This window comes from Oryza glaberrima, chromosome 4 (genome assembly GCF_000147395.1).
Source record: "Oryza glaberrima chromosome 4, OglaRS2, whole genome shotgun sequence".
NCBI lineage: Eukaryota > Viridiplantae > Streptophyta > Magnoliopsida > Poales > Poaceae > Oryza > Oryza glaberrima.
The window spans coordinates 27,800,714-27,820,304 of NC_068329.1; the positions used below are offsets into that span (position 1 = coordinate 27,800,714).

The 19,591-nt window shown below is 47.9% G+C and overlaps 4 protein-coding genes and 1 non-coding gene across 8 annotated transcripts; 2 read left to right on the plus strand and 3 right to left on the minus strand.

The window, feature by feature from the left end:
* Nucleotides 1-2,995: 2,995 nt before the first annotated feature.
* TRNAY-GUA (transfer RNA tyrosine (anticodon GUA)) lies at nucleotides 2,996-3,080 on the minus strand. Its single transcript is given in 2 exon segments — nucleotides 2,996-3,031; nucleotides 3,044-3,080. It is a non-coding gene; the product is annotated as a tRNA-Tyr (tRNA).
* Nucleotides 3,081-3,281: 201 nt separating this feature from the next.
* On the plus strand, nucleotides 3,282-4,117 carry LOC127771933 (uncharacterized). The gene has a single exon (XM_052297880.1). It carries the CDS (start codon nucleotides 3,719-3,721, stop codon nucleotides 3,974-3,976), a length of 258 nt encoding a protein of 85 aa, XP_052153840.1. The 5' UTR covers nucleotides 3,282-3,718; the 3' UTR covers nucleotides 3,977-4,117.
* Nucleotides 4,118-5,135: 1,018 nt separating this feature from the next.
* On the minus strand, nucleotides 5,136-9,300 carry LOC127769317 (gamma-soluble NSF attachment protein). Its single transcript, XM_052294858.1, has 9 exons — nucleotides 9,143-9,300; nucleotides 8,021-8,088; nucleotides 7,845-7,929; nucleotides 7,602-7,760; nucleotides 7,394-7,531; nucleotides 6,612-6,690; nucleotides 6,262-6,341; nucleotides 6,004-6,133; nucleotides 5,136-5,613 (listed from the first exon to the last, which is right to left on the minus strand). Exons 1-9 carry the CDS (start codon nucleotides 9,193-9,195, stop codon nucleotides 5,509-5,511), a joined length of 897 nt encoding a protein of 298 aa, XP_052150818.1. The 5' UTR covers nucleotides 9,196-9,300; the 3' UTR covers nucleotides 5,136-5,508.
* A 219-nt stretch (nucleotides 9,301-9,519) lies between these two features.
* LOC127769753 (transcription factor PIF1-like) lies at nucleotides 9,520-13,405 on the plus strand. 4 transcript variants are annotated; one of them, XM_052295381.1, is made up of 8 exons: nucleotides 9,520-9,926; nucleotides 10,036-10,237; nucleotides 10,985-11,491; nucleotides 11,637-11,734; nucleotides 11,818-11,883; nucleotides 11,976-12,041; nucleotides 12,192-12,446; nucleotides 12,821-13,405. In XM_052295381.1, exons 4-8 carry the CDS (start codon nucleotides 11,666-11,668, stop codon nucleotides 12,908-12,910), a joined length of 546 nt encoding a protein of 181 aa, XP_052151341.1. In that variant the 5' UTR covers nucleotides 9,520-9,926; nucleotides 10,036-10,237; nucleotides 10,985-11,491; nucleotides 11,637-11,665; the 3' UTR covers nucleotides 12,911-13,405. The 4 variants fall into 4 exon arrangements, with proteins under 4 accessions (XP_052151341.1, XP_052151340.1, XP_052151342.1 ...); XM_052295380.1 differs by having other exon boundaries at nucleotides 10,036-10,100; XM_052295382.1 differs by having other exon boundaries at nucleotides 10,036-10,079.
* A 767-nt stretch (nucleotides 13,406-14,172) lies between these two features.
* On the minus strand, nucleotides 14,173-18,352 carry LOC127769536 (LRR receptor-like serine/threonine-protein kinase FLS2). Its single transcript, XM_052295129.1, has 2 exons — nucleotides 15,016-18,352; nucleotides 14,173-14,700 (listed from the first exon to the last, which is right to left on the minus strand). The coding sequence occupies exons 1-2, from the start codon at nucleotides 18,287-18,289 to the stop codon at nucleotides 14,354-14,356; spliced, it is 3,621 nt and encodes a 1,206-aa protein (XP_052151089.1). The 5' UTR covers nucleotides 18,290-18,352; the 3' UTR covers nucleotides 14,173-14,353.
* Between the last annotated feature and the right edge of the window lie 1,239 nt (nucleotides 18,353-19,591).

Genomic DNA, 19,591 nt, shown 5'->3' on the forward strand with positions numbered 1-19,591 from the left:
GACTGGGGACAATGCATTGCTGTGCACAACTCCTGGTCTCACTTGCAAAAACATTTCTTACATGTAACTAGAGTACAAGTGGTTGGATTATACCGTATGTACATGGAACGTTAATTCGCAGCTACACTTCTTCAGAAGAGAAGATTAATTATGTACATGTTATTCGCAACTACAGTTCTTCAGAAGAGAAGAACAAACAATGCAATGGTAAGCACCTCTACCGCGTATTCTGAAGAAAAAGAGAAGATAAGAGAAGAAGAAAGAAAGAAAGGGCTACGTTTACCCTGAACTTGATCTGCTGTCTCTCTCTGCGCCTCGCTGTTCAGACGAAACCGAGCCATTCTGCAAGAAGAGGGCACAGCAGCAGGACCATCACCGGCGTCGGCAGCGGCCGCTCGACGCCGTCGGCGTTCCAGAGGACCGCCGCCGCCACGTCCACGGCGCGGCGGAGGAACAGGACCGCCCCCGCCGGCGGCGGCGGCGCGGCGGCGCCGCGCCCCCGCATCCCGTACATGATGAACAGCAGCCCCGCCGCGAGGATCGCGCACGCCAGGACGAGCTGCAGCTGCTCGGATCCTTCCACCGGCGGCGCCCCGCCCCCCTCGCCGCCGCCGCCGCCGATGGTGTTGAGGGTCAGGAAGGACACCGCCGTGAGCACCGTCGCGAAGCCCGTGCCGACGAGGTCCCCGCCGCCTCCGCCTCGCGGTTGGTAGGGGCGCCCTGGTTGCCGGCGCATTGTTCGTCGCCGGCGGCGAGCGGCGGCGGCGGACGAGGCGTGGCGAGGAAGCCACGAGGAAGGAGCCCTACGAGTGCGAGAAGCGGGAGGCGGGAGCGCCAGCCAAGTTAAAGCTTGTGTCGTGTCAGTCGCCTATATATACTATCTATGTGTGCGGAGAGGCGAGCGAGCGAGCGAGGTGGAAAGAGGTGTGTGAGCATGGCCGCATGGGAATTTAGCCCGAAATTGCACTTGAAACCGTAGTAGTATTATCTTCGAAAATTTACGTCGAGCTTGAAAGGATGTGTTTAGTTTCCACGTAAAAAATTTACACCCTACCACATCGAATGTTTGGACACATTTATGAAGTATTAAATATAGATTGAAAAAATAACTAATTATACAAATTGCAACTAATTTGCGAGACGAATCTTTTAAACCTAATTGCTTCATGATCTGACAATATGGTGTTACAGTAAATATTTGCTAATGATGAATTAATTATGCTTAATAAATTCGTCTCATGGTTTACCGATGGATTATGTAATTAGTTTTTTTATTAGTACCAAATACGCTATATAACACCTTACCTACTATTCGATATGACACGCCAAAACTTTATATTTTTCTTTTTTTTGAATGACAACTCCCCCAAAGATAATCGCCGGTTCGGCGTCGTCACGCGACGAGTGCTTCTCGGATACTTCCCAATCTTGCAAAAGGAAACCTGCCCTATTTAATTAGTTCCAGCTTTTCGCATTGGACTTGTCGATCAACAAATTAGTTTATTAGTTGAGAAGCCATATGATGAGGTGATGCTCGCCCGCTTTTTATTCAGAAAAGGCGCTGCGGGATTGACATGTAAAAGAGACGGATCTATTAAAGTTTTCAGACGATTTCTTGAGTTCTTGACCAGACAAGCTTCATAGTAGCAGGTTGGTATATATCTGGTGATTTATTTCATACTACGTACAAAGATATTATATGATTTTATCATCAGGTAACTTCTAAGAAAAAAAAAAAGCAGACAACAGTATGCAGTCTGCAATTAATATTGCTTCCAAGTTCTGAGAGTGGTTTGAGGTGAAGAGAAAACAAGAATGCGTGAAAGACGACGGGAGGTTTGGACTTTGGTGCTTCTAGTATACTAGCAAGTAGCAAAGCACGTTAATATGGTAATTTAATTTTCACATGATTTGCAGCTTCCTGGCTGCTGCGGCCAAGAGAGTGACCGGTGTTATTACTATCTTATAATCTCGCCAGGGGAAGGGTTTGGTAGCCACATTCCTAGTCCTGCACAGTACACGGCATTTCTCCTGAATTTTCCTCTTCTGTCATCGGTAGTGACAGACTCTGATCTCCACTGATTCTGACAGCCTTTTGAGTCCGATCCACATTAATCTCATAAAAGCCAAGCTATATGTACTACCATATTTGAGTACGTACAAATTAAGGTTCTTTTGTTTGTCTGAAAGCCTGAAAGCACCGGCAAAAACGATGGTGTGATCTGCCGTCGCCGTCCGCTCGTGGAGGAGCGCACATACGTCGCTAGCTTCTCCCGCGAGATTGAGGGCGCCGTCGTCGCCGCGGGGGAAGGTGTTTGGAAGGGGCGCGGAAACTCTAGCACCAGGTGTGTGGGCGTCGCGTACGTCGTCGTCGTCGTCGTTGTCATGGTTCAAAGTACGAGTACGAGTGTACGACGTACTTGACGATGACGGCGCGGTGAGGCGAGAGAGGTCAGTGGAGACGACATGTGTGTGTCCATGTCGTCGTTGTTCCATGGGAAATTTTACCATAGGTCGATCGGAGTCAGCGTTTGCGTTTCCACTTTCCACCGCCCCCACGTGCGCCGCGCTGACCTCGCTCGCGATCTTTCTCGTCGTCTCGTACTACGTCTCCGCGAGACGGAAGCGGGAGAGAAGAACAAAGCGCCGCGGCCCAGGCGCGTGCGCGCCGCGTCCTCTCGTGGCCTCGCCACGGTGAGGGCGCGTCGTTTGATTGCCTCTGCTGCTGCCGAGGCGTGACCGCGTGACCGCGTGACGGTGAGGTTTCGTTTGCGTTTTATACATAGCATGATGTGGCCTTCCTCCCGGTTTCGTTTGCGTTTTTATACATAGGAAGAACGTAAAAGGGAATAAAATACTGGTTTCGTTTGCATTTTATACATAGGAAGAACGTAAAATGGAATAAAATATTTGAAAACGTTTGCGTTTTTACATGCGGAATTGCGGAAAGCGTAAAAAGAATTTTAAAAAATAGTATTAGAAAAAGGAAAAAAAATCCGACCTGCCGGATTCGAACCAGCGACCTAAGGATTAATCTGCAACACTACAGTCCTCCGCTCTACCAACTGAGCTAAGGTCGGTCTCCGTAGTCCGTCCAGCTAATAATATATTTAACATCATTCGTTGGTCTGCACAATTTTTTTTTTTTTAGAATACGCATAAGGCTTGCGTATCTTTCGACGCTGAGCTTGCTGCAGCAACGATAAAAGGGCTGTGCACAGAAAGAGTTCACTATGAGTGCTTGCATAACCATAGGTCTGATGAATCTGCGACGTGGCGAACAGTGGATTGGTGCGGAAGTAACTGCGTAGTCTGCGTGTAATCCCCACGCCCACCGGCCGGCGCCGAAGCGGCCGCGCGCGCCCCAAGGTTCACCACGGACAAACCACTTCACCGGCGCCCGCGCGCGCGCACATGCCGCGCTCCATACCTCCCTCCCCCGCGCGCGCCCGTGACTCCGCCCCTGCACTGCATGCACGTACACGTACTACTTCCCCAAGCTAGAAGACGCGCGGCGCAGTCGCCGCCTTCACTTCTCAGTTTTCCTCTCCTCGGCAGTCCACTACATCGACACGACACCCCTGCTCCATCCTCGCAATGTTGCACCATCTCGCCTATAAATATGCCCATGCAAAGTTGCAAACACAAATCAAGCTAAGCAGCCACACCGCCCACAGCGAAAGAATTCGCCGAACAGTGGAAAGCTATAGCAGCAGTCATGGCCAAGCACCACAATCGTCGTCTCTCCGTCGTCGTCGCTCTGCTGATGCTAGCGGCGTCGATCGTCCTGCTGCTTCTTGCGCCGCCCTGCGATGGTAGGAGACAGCTGAGGGGAAGCGAGGCCACCAGCGGCGGTGGAGTCGTCGAGGAGAAGGCGTCGTTGCTGCCGCCTCTGATACCCAACCTGCCGCTGCCGCCCATCGTCCCCGGGAATCCTCCTGCTCGCAACTCCGTCGTCAACAACAAATCTCCATAGCTCTCTTCATCATCATGTCTTTTTAAGATAAGCTTGTTGTTGAGAGGTAGTAATAATACTCTGTTGTGTACCAAAGCAGAGAGTCCTTGAGAGGATCGTTGTGGTGTGTTCTTTACGTGAAAACCATCGGTCTTTTTATGACGTGTCAGCTCTCCTTAATCTTTTGCAGTTAACGATGAATCGTAAATACACGTTGATATGTGGTAAAAATATAGGTAACACTAATATAAAAAGATAAATTGGAGTCCGCTCAATAGTTACCAGATTTTCTAACCGACACCCGGCAAATGTCTCTAGTGTGAGGAGGAATAAATGTGTCGGAACTGACACTTTTGAGGTTTTCGAGCCGATTTATCGAGCAGCTCGATCTCAATCACCAAGCTCCCCCCGAGTTCACCATCATCCCCGTCACCTAAGGACACAATCACAAAATCAATATTGAACGTCCCCAGAGTCCACACAGAGAGAAGATGAAGTTCATCCAAAAAATCCATTAGAAATAAAATGAAGTTAGATTTCACAAGTTCATCGACGAATTAATACACAATCAACATTGACACATCCAGACACAACCGATTGGACTAGTTGCTTGTATTAGCAGATCCCAACTAGTCGTAAAATTCAGCGTTCCATGGAGATTGCTCATAGCAATACCGTCATTGGGGGTTCGGAGTTCAAAGTTTCGAACCATCTTGTGACCTTCGACTAGTGTTCAATCACGGATTTTTTTTATTATTTTTTTAGACTTTTTATGTTTTAATTTTAGTTATAGACCATTTCCAAAAGTATTTTCAAATCTAAACCTTTTGACCACACCAGCCTGCCTGACATGGCCAAATAACTCTATCACGTCACGTGTAGCTGGTTTGGGAGTGTTATTCTGTCACGCAAGCCTCTTGTCACGCCACCACCGCCAGCCACTCGGCTGGGGTGGCCAAAATGTTCAATTTTCAAAAATATTTTCTAAAAAGATCTATTAATAAAATTAAAACATAAAAAGATCTAAAAAGAAAGATCGCACTCCACATATGCAAGTGAGGATCACTGACATGTGGACCCATAGACCCTCAGACTCCCATGACATGCAAGTGAGGGTCACTGACATGTGGGCCCCTAGACCCTCATGACAGTGAGCAGTAACAAGATCACACTAATCAAGTACTAAAACAAATGTAATTCATCGGCAAATGATCCAAATCCACAACTGGCTGGAGTTTCGCCATCTGAATACAATCGCAACAGAACAGCCGGTTCGGTTGCCCTCGTAGTACATCGGTATAGAAGTACAGATAGATCAAGCTGCACGAGAATAACAAACCAAACAATGTAGGATGTATATGTGCAGAAATCAGATATGACAGTTGAGCTGAGCATGATAAATATCAAGATACAGACTGCCTCACACAAGTTTGTACTTTGTACCGTGTACATCGATATCTTCTTTTTACAAATCGCTCATGTTCATCAACGGTAACATGAGTCAACCTCAAATATTTGCTTTCTCAGCGTCTCCCGGTACGGGTAGTTTGGTATTAAGTTAGGTCATTCTCGTCCAAAGAATCCTCGCCGTCATCGTCTGCCAATTTCTTGATGGTCTGCAGATCACCCGTAGGTAGTTTCTTTGCAAGTCGAATTACCTGCAGTAATATTCACCATAAATCGAAGTGAAGAAGGATGAACAAGCACACGAACAATCGAGCGGATATCATTTTAGATGGAACAGACTATGTTTTAGCTGATAATACTATTATTTGTCCTATGGTATGATGATAAGTGATGGCCTGATAATTGATGAGGTATCACTGCTTAATCAAATGATCCAGGAATCAATATAGTATAGAGTGGTAATGTTGACTAAAAAAGAGATCATGAGTAACATCTTCAACCTGTAACGCCTCAGCTCCTAGCACACTGTTTTACGCATACTAACTATCCAATCTGTCTAATCGTATGAGATTGAAATAACAGCCTGGTATATATAGTTCAGATATCGGATGGCCTTGTAACTAAGAAACTCAAAATATTACCACATGGTCAAGGTGTTTGATGGCACTTGATTGTGCAGCCTGTTTGATTCCTTCAGCATCACCTTCCTCATAAGCAGACAGCAGTTTCATTGCACATCGATTCTGGTCACTGTTAAGGAAGGCTTGAACCCTGTAATGTAGCAGAAGGTAATAACAATGAAAGTGATGTTTGGGCTTTGGTGCAAGAAAATATATCAATGGCAATGCACATGTACCAACTTTTACAGTGATAGTAACTACCATGAATGTACAACTTACTCTGAGCAGTCATTGTAACATTTCTGAGCTTGTTGAAAATCATGGGCATAAAGGTAGATGATGATTGCACTCAAATAGCCCTGCATATTAAAAGTAACAATTACAGAATCAGATAAGTTTATTGCTCAAATTTCGATAATGCTTACATGGATAATCAATATTTATTCCATTCCCATTTGGAATTCATAAACAAATTTACAATTTCAAGGAAGTGTCTTATTATCTGTAAAAGGAAATTCTCAGATTGCATTGCATAGTATTTCTAGCTAGTAGCTAAGCTTTGGTCATCAAGTACAAACCCCTACGAAATTAAGCAGCCACATTCTCAGTATAAACAATTTAAATATTACCTTGCACTGGCTGTTGATGGCATTACACTTATCAGCAGCTGAACCAAGTCTTAGAAAAGTTGCTGCAGCATCTGAATACCTGTGAGAGATCGCCAAAGATAGGAATAAATGCAAATGAGCAAAGAAATGAGATTAGCAGTAATGCGTGCAAACAAAGAGCAAAACCATAGAAGAAAGTGTGAAAACATGTGCAAGCAAAGAGCAAAAGGGTACGCCTAAACAGCACATCAAAGCCAGGTACATTTGACCTCAATAGTTATAATAAACAGATGTACAGCGAAACCTCCTAGTATTGTTGCAGAATTAAATAAAACCATGCATAGTAATGACAATTTATTGATTCCCGATAACTTCAAGCTTGAAAGGTTGTAGTAAGAATGGAAATCATCAACAATTAAACAATTTGATAGGCTCTAATCATTCAAAGGGTGAATGTAAAAATCTATCAAGAACCGTCACAGTAGTAAGGTTAAACTGTTCAGGAAAAATGGACCGGCACAGATATGCTAGTAGGTCTATGAAAAGAACTTCCTGTAATTAATGAGAAGTGTGAAATGGGAAGTGATTATATCAAAACAGAGACAGTCCACATATAATCGATATTAAAGCAAGTGCCACAAAGGATCAAATATTATTGGTTTACTTGACAATTCCTTCTACAATGACAACTTACCCAGCAAGAAAGAAAAAGATTAAAAACTATCCGTAAAAGAAAAAATGGAAAGAAGAATAATATAATAAACAAATATTAAGCAGGTTGGAATATGTTGGAATATCCTTACTTCTCGAGCTTGACATATAAACTTGCAGCAGCACGATACAAATCGAAAGCCATCTGTTCCTTTCCATCCTCTTCTAGAATTGAACAGGCCTCATCATACATTTTTATTGCTTCGTCTGGAGTGTTATCCTCCAAGAAACTGATATCATCAAGTTAGAACAATAATCCTTCACAATGTTCACGTAAGTTTCAGATTTCTTTTGAATTACCTGGCACCCTTTGCAAGAGCATCAGAGGCAGGTTGTGCTCTTCCACATTCACGATAGAATTCTGATGCTCTGCGATAAAAATCTGAAACTTCATTCCAGCGTCCAAGCTCTTTCGCTAAAGCACCAGCAGATTCCATGTGTTTAGCAGCATCCCAGGGTATATTAAACTAGTTAAGGGTGCATTAAGTGATAGTTCAATCATGTGAAAATACAACAGCTATAAATTTTTTTTCTGAAGGATACGAAGAAATCATTTCCTGTCCTTTTGAAGCCTTCTCAAAGGCATCCTTTGCTTTCTCATTCTCCTTTTTGAACCTATAAGCAATAGCTTTAAAGTAGATATGAAAGTTCTGTCATATACACCACAGGGAAGCAAATTGACAGAAAGAAAATAGAACATGGCAAAAAAAGTAACGGACCAGCTTGCTCATACAAGGAGGTAGCACTCTTCCAATCGGCATTCCATCTCGTGAAGCTCAATTTTGTTCTGCGAAGCAAAAGGAATGTTCATATTTAGCATATAGCTAACTCTGAAGTGGATGAACTGGGAGCAATTTAAGACAGAGAGTACTTAGAACATTTTGGGTCCTCCATCACTCGTCTAGATTCACTAACATTCATATGAATTTTGACATACATATGAAGCACATACATGGATCATACACGAATCTATTTAAAACCCAAAACGTCTTATAACGCGAAACAGAGGAAGTACATGAAAACAATGACAGTATTTAAATCAAAATCAACTCAAAAGCACTGGCATGAAAACGAGAGCAAACAAGATATCCCAATCAGACACATTGAGAAGTAATCTTTTTGTGCGAGTGCTGGAAGTGAACTCTAGTTTGCATGTCTAAACAATGGTGCACCACATATATCCATTCTAAACAATATTGTAAATGATGACGAGTAGCTGATTTTCCACTTCTGAAGTTACACAGACAAGCACATCCACTGCTGAATTGATACAGGTAGCACAAGTATCGTACTTGCATTCTGTATTCTGAAGATATTTGAACAGAAAATCGAATACTACATAGTAGGAGATAAAGTCTGCTGGTAACTCCCACACAGCACACATATGTAAACAAAATTGCCGCAAAACAAAGCGTCCGCGCTCGCTTCTATGACCTTTCCCCCCAAAACATGGCATGACCTTGAATAAAATCTCACCAAATTTGCACCAAACAAACTAAGCTAAAACTAAACTAACAGGCAATTCCTCTCCTGAGAAAATCCTAAATCGGTACCACGAAATTGGAAATAGGAACGGTAGCCCTGCCCCCATCTACAGATCAGGTACAGATCCGCACGAGTTCCCAGTCCTTGATCCAAAACGCAAAATCTAACATTCGCCAACTACGACGTGATGAATTTGACGAGGGCGCAGCTTAATACGCTCGAGTAAGGGGCCTCATTCACAGAAAATACGCAAAAAATCCGTAATCTAAAAAAACAAGGGACAGAAATCGGATGGGGCGCTCGCGGATCATCTGGAGTTAGAAAAGCGAGAGAGATGGGGGGATGAAGGGACTTGCAGCTTGTCGGCCTTGGACATGAGCTTGTCGGGGTCGGACGACGAGCTCGCCATGGCGGAGACCAACCACCTCCTCCTCCTCCTCCTCCTCTCTCCTCCGCGCCTCCGCCTCCTCTCCTGGACTCCCACGACTCCTCTTGCGTGTTCTGCGTTGAGTCGAGCAGCCAAGCTGTCTCGTGATCTCGTCTCGGAGAAGGGAGAACGAGGCATCCGGTTCCTCCTCGAGATTCGCGCGGCGTCGGCCCATCCCCGGCCCAACCATACATAGTTCGGCCCATCAGTTCAGCTCCACCCTAACGTGGCCCATGAGTCTCCTCGAGGAGGCCCAATTTTTCCCGGCGAATTCGGCCCATCTCGCGCGGATCTATTCGGCCCTAACCAACTAACCAACGCCGCCGCCGCGGGCACCGCCCACCTGCGGCGGCGGCGGCGGCGATGGCGACGGCGACGAGTCGCGCACGCAGCGAATCGGGCGTTGTCACGCGTGCGCGCGGTGGCTGCCGGAATCTGTCTGTTGTCAGCGTGGTCACCGAACCTGAACCTGGCAGTACGCATGCTCGGCTGCTCGCTCGCACGCGCGTGCAGTCACCGGCGCAATCTACCATTGCAGAGGAGTAGGAGGAGGGCTAGGGCTAGGAGTTGGCCTCTACTAGCTGCTGCATTCGGGCTACGAAAGCAACCAAAATAATGGAGGTGACTGCCTCCTTTGTTCCCTTCCTGCGTCTTCCACCTCATCCCCCCCTCGCAACAGCGGCATGGGCGATTCTTGGACTCTACCCTTTCCGGTGACGATGCTAGCTCACCCTTAATTACCTCACCTCACCACATCATCGTCAGAATTTCTTCACCTGAATGTATATATGTAATGATGAAAGTTATCTCTTGGTTTTGCAGGGAATCATCAAGATCGATGTCGATCGAATTAATTAAGGAGAATTGTATGTGTGTAGGGGTTAGGGGTGAGGAGAAGATTGTGTTCTTTGTTTCTTTGCTGCTTCAATTTGCTTCACCATACCATGCATTCTTCTGGTTCCGAGGGTTTTGTGTTCAGAAATAACGCATGGGCTGCTTGCTAGCTAGCTGCTCATCATGTTAGGTACTAGCACTACTAGCAGCATGCCAGCATCCTCACTGCACATGTCTACTCGATGCTTTTTAATTGTGATCATCAGTAGTCACATCTGTTCATAAAGGATGCACATGAGCAGCCAATCAGATGCTAATTAATCTTGGATCTTCAAATTTTCCAGAACCAGACTATCATTTTTATTACTAGCAATTTTCTTGTCACTAGTTTTATTCTTCTATCATTATCTAAAAATAAAGTTTAGCGGTTTTATGAGCAAACAGTGTTGGTGGTTAGCAGCTCAAGAATCATGTCTAAATTTTTCAGATAATACCCAAGTATTAACAAATCCTCAATCATAATTGAAATTATTGCTGAACAATCCAAAGATGTGGATAGAGTGGTGTCTGGTCATGGTTGTTAGGTTTGGGTTTTGGGCGATCTCGGTTGTAGTTTCTTTGTTGGTCTAGCGCGGTCTGTCCAGTGCTAGCCTTCTCCTGGGTTGTGTGAAGGTGTTGTCGGCGCGTGGGGGTGGTTATTTCTTCATTCTTTCCTGGCTATTGCATCCCAGGGTTCTAGTCTTGCAATTTTTTTTTCCTACTCTATTCAATGAATCTTCGCAATGTTTGGTGTAGGTCATTCAAAAAAAATATTGCTGAACAACATATGCATGTAAGGATTACAGATTACAGTAGGACAAACATCATACTAGTTTCACATTCATCAGTCATGATTTCTCTCAACATTTACTAATCTACTGTATATGTCTTTATGCAGAAAGCCCTCACTACTCTGAACTCTGAAGAAACAATCTATGCATAGTACTGTACCTTGACGAACTCTTTCTTTGCAAGTCAAGTTAGAGCCATCACCTATAGCAAGGTAGGTGAAATGATTGACCTTATGGGCGCCTCTCCAAAAATCGTAAACAAAGTCCCATCAGAGACTCAGATACATGGTAGAGGCTGACGATCGATCCAAACAAGAAATTCCACGGCCGGTGAGTGAAAAAGATAAGGATAACTACAGTGCGCAGACCCTGCATGCCATGGTGCAAAAGGTTATAGAATTCAGATGCCATAAATACTACTATCCCTGGAGCTAAAGGTTGGTGGGTCGAGGAGACCATCTTGTCACCAAGAAAGCTCTCAGAACTCTCCATCTCTAGGCCAGCTTAGGGCTGGACCAGCTAGCAGCCATTGGTAGCCTGTATCAGTTCATAAGGGGAGGAGGTGAAGGCAAGGAGGCAGCTAGCCAAGAAGAAGAGCAGACACCAAAACTCAGGTATGCATGACAAGGAAGAACATGATCCTATCTCTGCTGATGATCTTAGGAGTAGTTCATATGTTTCAGACAGTTTTACCATTGTTCTTCTTGTTTGTATGTTATCTTTAAATGTTAGATCTGTTATTGCACATCTTGTTTCCAGGAAGGTGAATATATTCTTGAAAAGATCCGATGGAAGCAAGAAGGCCTACCCCTACCAGGAGAAGCAGATCTGCTGAGTTCCACAATTTTTCAGAAAGGGTAGGTTGTTATCATGCAAATCGATCAGAATTGCTGGTTTATAAGCACTTGGTGTTTCTTATCTTTGATCTGGATACCTGTAGAGGAGAAGGGATAGGATCAATGAGAAGCTGAAGGCGCTGCAAGAGCTACTTCCAAATTGCACCAAGGTATGCAATATATGTGGTGCATCTTTGGTCATACATATCTCGATATTGTAGAGCCATTCAGTTCTGAACTTCTAATCTTCTTGTTTCTTCAGACCGACAAAGTTTCGATGCTGGATGAAGCGATCGACTACCTGAAATCACTCCAACTACAACTCCAGGTACAAATAGCATCAAACATAAGATATGATCAGGTTTATTAGAACCAAGACCTGATCTTTTTATGCAAGTTATATCTGAAACTGTGGTAGAGATCAAGTGATGCAATTTATTTCATGTGATTTCTGATCATAATCATGTCATGCACACAGATGCTGGTCATGGGGAAGGGAATGGCACCGGTTGTTCCTCCTGAGCTGCAACAATACATGCACTATATCACAGCTGATCCTTCTCAAATTCCTCCCATACGCCCCTCCGAGCCGCGGCCATTTCAGATAACCCACGCCACCCAACAGAGACAGTCTAACGTCGAGTCGGATTTCTTGAGCCAGATGCAGAATTTGCACCCTTCAGAGCCACCTCAAAATTTCCTCAGACCACCAAAATTGCAGTTGTACACGCCGGTACGTAGTCCATATATACTCCTTTATCGCCATTATTAGTACAGCTTTTATCTTCCTGATATGAGGTTATGTATGTCTATGGTGTTTGATTGTTACATGATATGTACTAATTAACACTTCAGAAAAGTATTTACATGTACTATAAGTGCTTGAGAAAAAGGAGACTTTCTGCACATGAACAATGCTATGCGTCATTCTTGGTAGCTGGCTTGCTTTTTATTTTTAGCTCAGTAGGACCTTCGGTCCTAGGCCTGGTTTTTCTTACTTGTAAAGTTTACTCCTTCTCTATTCAATGAAATTGGCAGCTTGCCGATTCGTTCAAAAAAAAATGCTATGCGTCATGGCTGATGAGTAGTTGTTCATCCCTAATGCAGGAGCAGCAGAGAAGAGGTCTAGCTAGTAGCAGTGGCCACAACAGCGGTTGGATCACGGAGAGGAATTCATCGTACAACTTCTTGGAGTGATGACCACCTGACGAGTTACTAAGAGATCCAGAAGCAGATGCAGTCTAGACTCTACTACTCTAGACTGCATAACCTTCATTCAGTTCATGGTGTTCCTGGAGATGAAACAAGTTGCTCAATGGAGTGATGAATCTACTGCATGCAGTTAACTAGTTAATTTTGTACGTCAATAAATAGTGGTGATCCTGATCTTGCTTCCTCGTCATGTTCTGTGCATACAAGATCTAAAGCGTTTTTTGTGATGTCTGTACTGTATATTAGCAGACAGTCTACTTCCTGCTGCTGATGCTTATGTGCTCTGACAAGCAAATCAACATGGCTAATTTAATCAAGTACTCCAGAGAATTGCAGCAATGGATATTTCCTAGCTAAATATGTACTTGTGATATGAACGGATTGTAATGACAAAACTGGCATTGATTATCTGCACCTAATCTTGAGTAGTAGTAAATGAGAGTTATCAGGAGACATTCTTCTGCCCAGCAACAAGCTACTGCCGGGGATTCAAAAGACACATCTACATCTGAGAAGCCATAATTCACGTTTACATGTTTGTGATGAGTTCACCACTTTTGTTCGCACTCATGCAGCTCGAGTAATATATTGTTTTCAGCTCCGTCGAATCTTTCAATCTTTCAGCTTCCATTCTCACCTGCAGGGCCTGCGCATACAGGTATGTTGCAGCTCTGAAAGTTTTGGGAGGGTCAAAAGGCAGAAACTTTGGTACCACTTCAGACCCATGCTTTCAGGCAGCATGGGCGAGATTGATACCTAACCACTGCACCTGCACTGTTCCTCGCAATTAATTCAGCTCAGCAAACTCACACGAACGGATCCTTGACCATGCACAGTAGCAAATAAGTAGTACACCTCATCAATGGAGAAAGTTCGCAATGCAAAGAACTCGAAAAACCATATCATCATGAACTGAACTCTGAATCTTCCAAGAAATTTGCACGTTTTCACTGCTGCATTGTGCAGAATTACAGATGATTTGACAATTGCACAGTTTACATGAAAATTTTGAGACGAATCTTTTGAGCCAAATTACGCCATGATTTAACAATGTGATGCTACAATAAATATTTGCTAATGATGAACTAATTAGGCTTAATAAATTTATCTCACAGGCAGAATCTGTAATTTGTTTTGTTATTAGTATACGTTTAATACTTCAAATATGTGGCCGTATAATTCAAAAGCTTTTACTCCCGAAGAACTAACACACCCTCAGTAAGCTCACACGAACGGCTCCTTGACCATGCACAGTAGCAACAGTACACCTCATCAATGGAGAAAGTTCGCAATGCAAACAACTCGAAAAACCATTTGATATCATCATGAACTGAACTCTGAATCTTCCAAGAAATTTGCACGTTTTCGCTGCTGCATTCTGCAGAATTGCAGCGAGAGTTTAGCTTTTCTCTTCTTTTTTTTTTTTGTTCAGTCTTCTCCGACGAGCTTGCTCATCTTGAGCAAGGACGAGAGCACGGCGCCCATGTCGGGCCGGTCGGCCGGCTCGAACGCGGCGCAGGACAGGGCAACGGCGAGCACGTCCGCCGCCGTGGACAGGTCGGCCTCGGTGGCGACCTTCATGCGGGGGTCCAGGACGGCGTGGACGCCGTCGAGCCCCCTCGAGACCGCGTTGTCGACGAGCTGCTGCAGCGTCAGCGGCACGCCGTCCTCCTCGATCGTCCCCGTCGGCCGCCGCCCGGTGAAGAGCTCCATCGCCAGCACCCCGAAGCTGAACACGTCCGCCTTCGTCGACACCGTCCTCATGTACGCGAACTCTGAATTTTTTCAGCACAGAGTTAGACGTTTTCAGTTCAGAGATCACTGAGACGAAATGGTTGGATTGGTAGTTTGGTACTCCCTCCGATTACCAGACGTTTTAATTTTAATCAAAGTTAACCATTTTTAAGTTTAACTAAGTTAAACTAAATTAGTTTCATCAAATCAATAATTGAATATATTTTCATAATAATTTTGTCGTGAGTTAAAAATATTATTATTTTTTTTCTATAAACTTCGTCAAACTTAAAACGATTTAACCTTAATAAAAGTCAAAACGTTTTATAAACTGAAATGGAGGAAGTAGCTTTTACCTGGAGCCATGTAACCCACGGTGCCCCGGAACGCCGACGAGGTGGCCGTCGACTGCGCCGCGGCGTCGGCGGCGGTGGGCAGGTGGACGCCCAGCATGCGCGCGGTGCCGAAGTCGCTGACGCGCGCCTCCCAGTCGCCGTCGAGCAGGACGTTGGACGGCTTGACGTCGCAGTGCACGACGGGGAAGTCGTACCCGGAGTGGAGGTACACCAGCCCGTGCGCCACCGACACGCACACCCGCAGCCGCTCCCTGACCGTCCACCGCGACGGCGCCGGCGGCGGCGCGGCGGCGCCGCCGTGTATCGCGCCGTCCAGGTCGCCGTTGACCATGTAGTCGAGGACCAGGGCCTTGATCTTGCCGGCCTCCCACGCGTACCCGACCACACGCGCCAGGTTCTTGTGCCGCAGCCGGCTCAGCGTGGCGAGCTCGGTGAGGAAGCACTTGTCGGACTTGGACGGGAACTGCTCCAGGTTCAGCCGCTTCACGGCGACGACCATGCCGCCGTCGGCGTCGCCGGCGAGCACGCCCTTGTACACCGTGCTCAGGTTGCTGCTCCCGATGACGTTGCCTTGGTCGAACGAGTTGGTGGCGGCCGCCAGCTGGCCGTAACTGAACCTCCTCAGCTCCGGCACCACGACGGCGGCCTCCGGCGAGTCGCCGGCGATGTCGGCGGCACGTCTCTTCCTCCTGTACCGGCGGTAGCTGACGAGCAGGATCGTCGCGACCATGAGGAGGAGCAGCGTCGACAGCGCGATGAGCACGACGAGGATCACGAGCCCCGTCCGCGAGAACACCCGCTTCTTCCCGGCGGCGTGGCCGTGGCATGGCGCGAGGAGCTTCCCGCCGCAGAGGCCGGCGTTCCCCTGCAGGCTCGACATGGTCAGGTTCCGGAACACGCCGCCGTCGGGGACGGGGCCCTCGAAGGTGTTCGACGAGAGGTTGAGAGACCGGAGCGTCGTCAGGTTCGCCAGCGCCGGCGGTATGCCCCCCGCGAACGCGTTCCTCGACACGTCGAGCGTCTGTATGTGCTTCAGCGCGGCGATGTCGGCGGGGATTTCCCCGTCGAGCTCGTTGCCGGAGATGTTCAGGGTCGTCAGAAGGTCGAGCTGGGGGAAGAGGTTGGCCGGGAGTTCGCCGGTGAGGCTGTTGCCGGAGAGGTCGAGCGAGTAGAGGTTCTTGCACCCGGTGAGCGTCGCCGGGACGCCGCCGGACAGCTGGTTGTTCGACAGGTCGATGGCCTGGACCATCACGAGGCCGCCGATCTCCGACGGGATCGCGCCCGTGAACGCGTTATTCGACAGGTTGAGGTACATCTGCACGTTGCTCATGCTCGCGATCACCGCGCCGGGGATGGCGCCGGCGAGGCGGTTGTGCGAGAGGTCCAACGTGAGGAGCTGGTCGAGCCTGCCCAGCGCCCCAGGCACCGTGCCGTTGAGCATGTTGCTCGACAGGTCCAGGAGGGAGAGCGACCGGAGGTTGGCGACGGCGTCGGGGATGCGGCCGGCGAACCTGTTCGACCCGGCGTCGAGGATGGTGAGCTGCCGCAGCTCGAACACCTCAGCCGGGAACACGCCGTCGAGGTGATTGTGCCCCAGATCGAGCAGCTGGAGGGAGGACATGTTCGAGATGCTCGCCGGAACGTGTCCGGCGAACCGGTTCATCCGGAGCTCCAGGCCGATGAGCTTCGTCAGGTTGCCGACCTCCTCCGGTATCTCACCTGACAGGGAGTTCCCCTGCAGCTGCAGCAACTCGAGGTCGCCGAGCCGGCCGACGCGGCGGCTCAGGCCGCCGGAGAAGTTGTTGAACGCGAGGTTCAGCGTCGTGAGGTTGCCGCAGTCGAACAGGTCGTCCGGTATGTCGCCGGACAACGAGTTGTTGCCGAGCGACAAGAACTCGAGCTCCTGTAGCCGCCCGAACCCCGCCGGCAAGGGACCGGAGAACATGTTGAAGCTCATGCTCACGTTGGTCAGCTGCGTGCAGTTGGTGATGCTCGCCGGAATTTGGCCGGAGAGCGAGTTGTTCTGGACGACGAGACGCTGGAGATTCCGGAGCGACCCGATGCTCGCCGGAAGAGGGCCGGAGATGGAGTTGCTGCTGAACGAGAGGTAAGTCAGGTTGACGAGACTCGTCAGGGTCGCCGGAACAGCGCCGGTGAGGCGATTGGCATGGAGCGACAGCCACCGGAGCGACCGGAGCTCGCCGAGCTCTGGCGGGATCGAGCCGGTGAGCTGGTTCGTCGACAGCGCGAGCAATTCCAGCGACGCGCAACGCCCGAGCGACGGCGGGATCGCCGACGTGAGCGCGTTGTCGAACAGCCGCAGCGCCTGCAGGTTCGCGAGGTCGCCGAGCTCGCCGGGGATCGCGCCGGTGAACCCGTTGCCGTACAGGTCGAGCCGCGTCAGGTTCTTGCACCGGCCGAGCTCGCCCGGGATGGCACCGGTGAACCGGTTCCCGATCAGCTGAAGAATCTGCAGGTTCGAGAAATCGCCGATCTTCGGCGGGATCGAGCCGGAGAGCTGGTTGAAGCTGAGGACGACGGTCTCGAGAGCCGTGAGCTTCGCGAACGACGGCGGCAGCTCGCCGTCGAGATTGTTCATGGAGGCCTGGAATATCCTTAGCTTGGACAAGTCCCCGATGCAAGAAGGGATCGCGCCGGTGAGGTTGTTGACGTCCAAGCCGAGAGCCCACATCGCCGAGCAGTTGCAGAGGCGGCTCGGGACGCCGCCGGCGAGGGAGTTGTTGGAGAGGTCGAGCAGCTGCAGGCTCGCCAACCCGCCGAGCTCCGGCGGGATGCCGCCGGTGAAGCCGTTGTCGTAGAGGACTAGCTGTTCGAGCTCGCCGAGGCGGCCGAGCTGCGGCGGGATGCCGCCGGCGAAGGCGTTCGACGTCAGGTCGATGACCTGGAGCGTCGAGATGTTGCCGAGGAACGGGGAGAGCGTGCCCCGGAGCTTCGACTCCGGCAGCTGGATGGACGTCACCTGGCCCGCGCCGTCGCAGGCGACGCCCGTCCAGTTGCAATGCCGCGGCAGCGCGCCGCCGCGGACGGCGCCGTCACCGGACTTCCCCACCCTCCAGCCGGCCAGCACGCCGAGCGGGTCGTCGGCGACGCCGTCCTTGAACTCCAGCAGCGCCTCGAGCTGCACGGACACCGACGCACCGGAGCCGGCGGCCGCCGCTGCCGACGAGAACACCACGGCCACCAAGACGACGGCAATGCAAATCGTCTTCGTGTAATGCTGCGACATTTTGCTTGCAAATTTATTCCTCTCCATGCAACCATGGGATCAAATCAAAATCAAAATCGCAAGTGCATATAAAGAACTTCGAATTGGTGTGGCAATCCACTGTGAAGTCAACGAGCTCCCTGGTCGCGTCAACGTGTGAAGAGATAGGCCACAGTTTGACTCCAAAAGTGGCGGGAAGTAGTAGGAGGACACCAGGTTGGCAGGTTGGCCGTTGCGGCGAGGACGAGATGGGGCCATACGGCCCGATGCTGCACGCAACCAATAAATTCAGAGTTTACTCCTGCATCGAAATTCAGATATCGTTTGCTTGCCGTGCCGACATGGTCGTAGCCTCCATGTGACCAAACGATCCAAGATGCCGCGCGCGCCGCATTCTGGGCAGTACCACGGCGAAGGCTTCATCGTTTCTGTTGGCTCCGAAAAAGTTTTTAATCTTTCAGTTCAGAGTTCAGTTTGGTAAGCGTTGTTGCTTCGGGGTTGGCATTCTTTAAGGGGAAAAAAAAAGAGTTCATTTTACTCCGTTAAACTATTACTCCGTACGTTAGATCGCTTAACCTCCTATAAGCTTATTTTACACCTCCAAACTATTAAACAGGATTAATTTACTCACTATTCCCTGATGGTATTTCTCTTTATGATTCTACATGTATAAGTTGTATTGTGCAGTGGAATTTGGTAGGACGATGATATATGTATTACAACTCACGTCTCAATATTTTTATGTTGTTCATGCCACAGTTTTATCTAGGTTGGAAGTACCTAGAATTGATTTGAACATCTAGATTATGAAGTTCAAACAAACAGTCATGAAAGAAAAACTGAATGTATTTTTAGAACTTTGATAATGGTGTCACATGGCTCTACAAAATCATAGCTTAAAATTAATATAGCTTATATAAAGAGAAACAAAAGGAGAAATGTTATTATGGAGTAAAGTGGACTATTTTCAATAGTTTAGAAGTAAAATTAGCAAAAAATAATTTAGAGGTTAAGTGATCTAATAAAATTATTTAAGAGAGTAAAATGGACTTCTTTTTTCTTCTGTTGTAAAATCCTTTGCTGGCTCAAAAGGGGTGGTCAAAACGGTAGACCTGTTGAAAGTGGTATATTCTGAATCCACCGTGTTAAATTTGTCCTTGTACCAGTTGAAAGTGGTTTCTTTTCAGCAATCAGTTGTGCCATTAAATAGGACGAACACTTTTTGGACTCTTCAGGAATCAGGATTAAGATCAGCGCATGCTTAGGTATAAACAAGGACACTCTTGGTCTTTGATTCGTACCAACTTGCCCAGGACCCAGGGCAATGTTAGCTTGGGCACCGTTCTAATC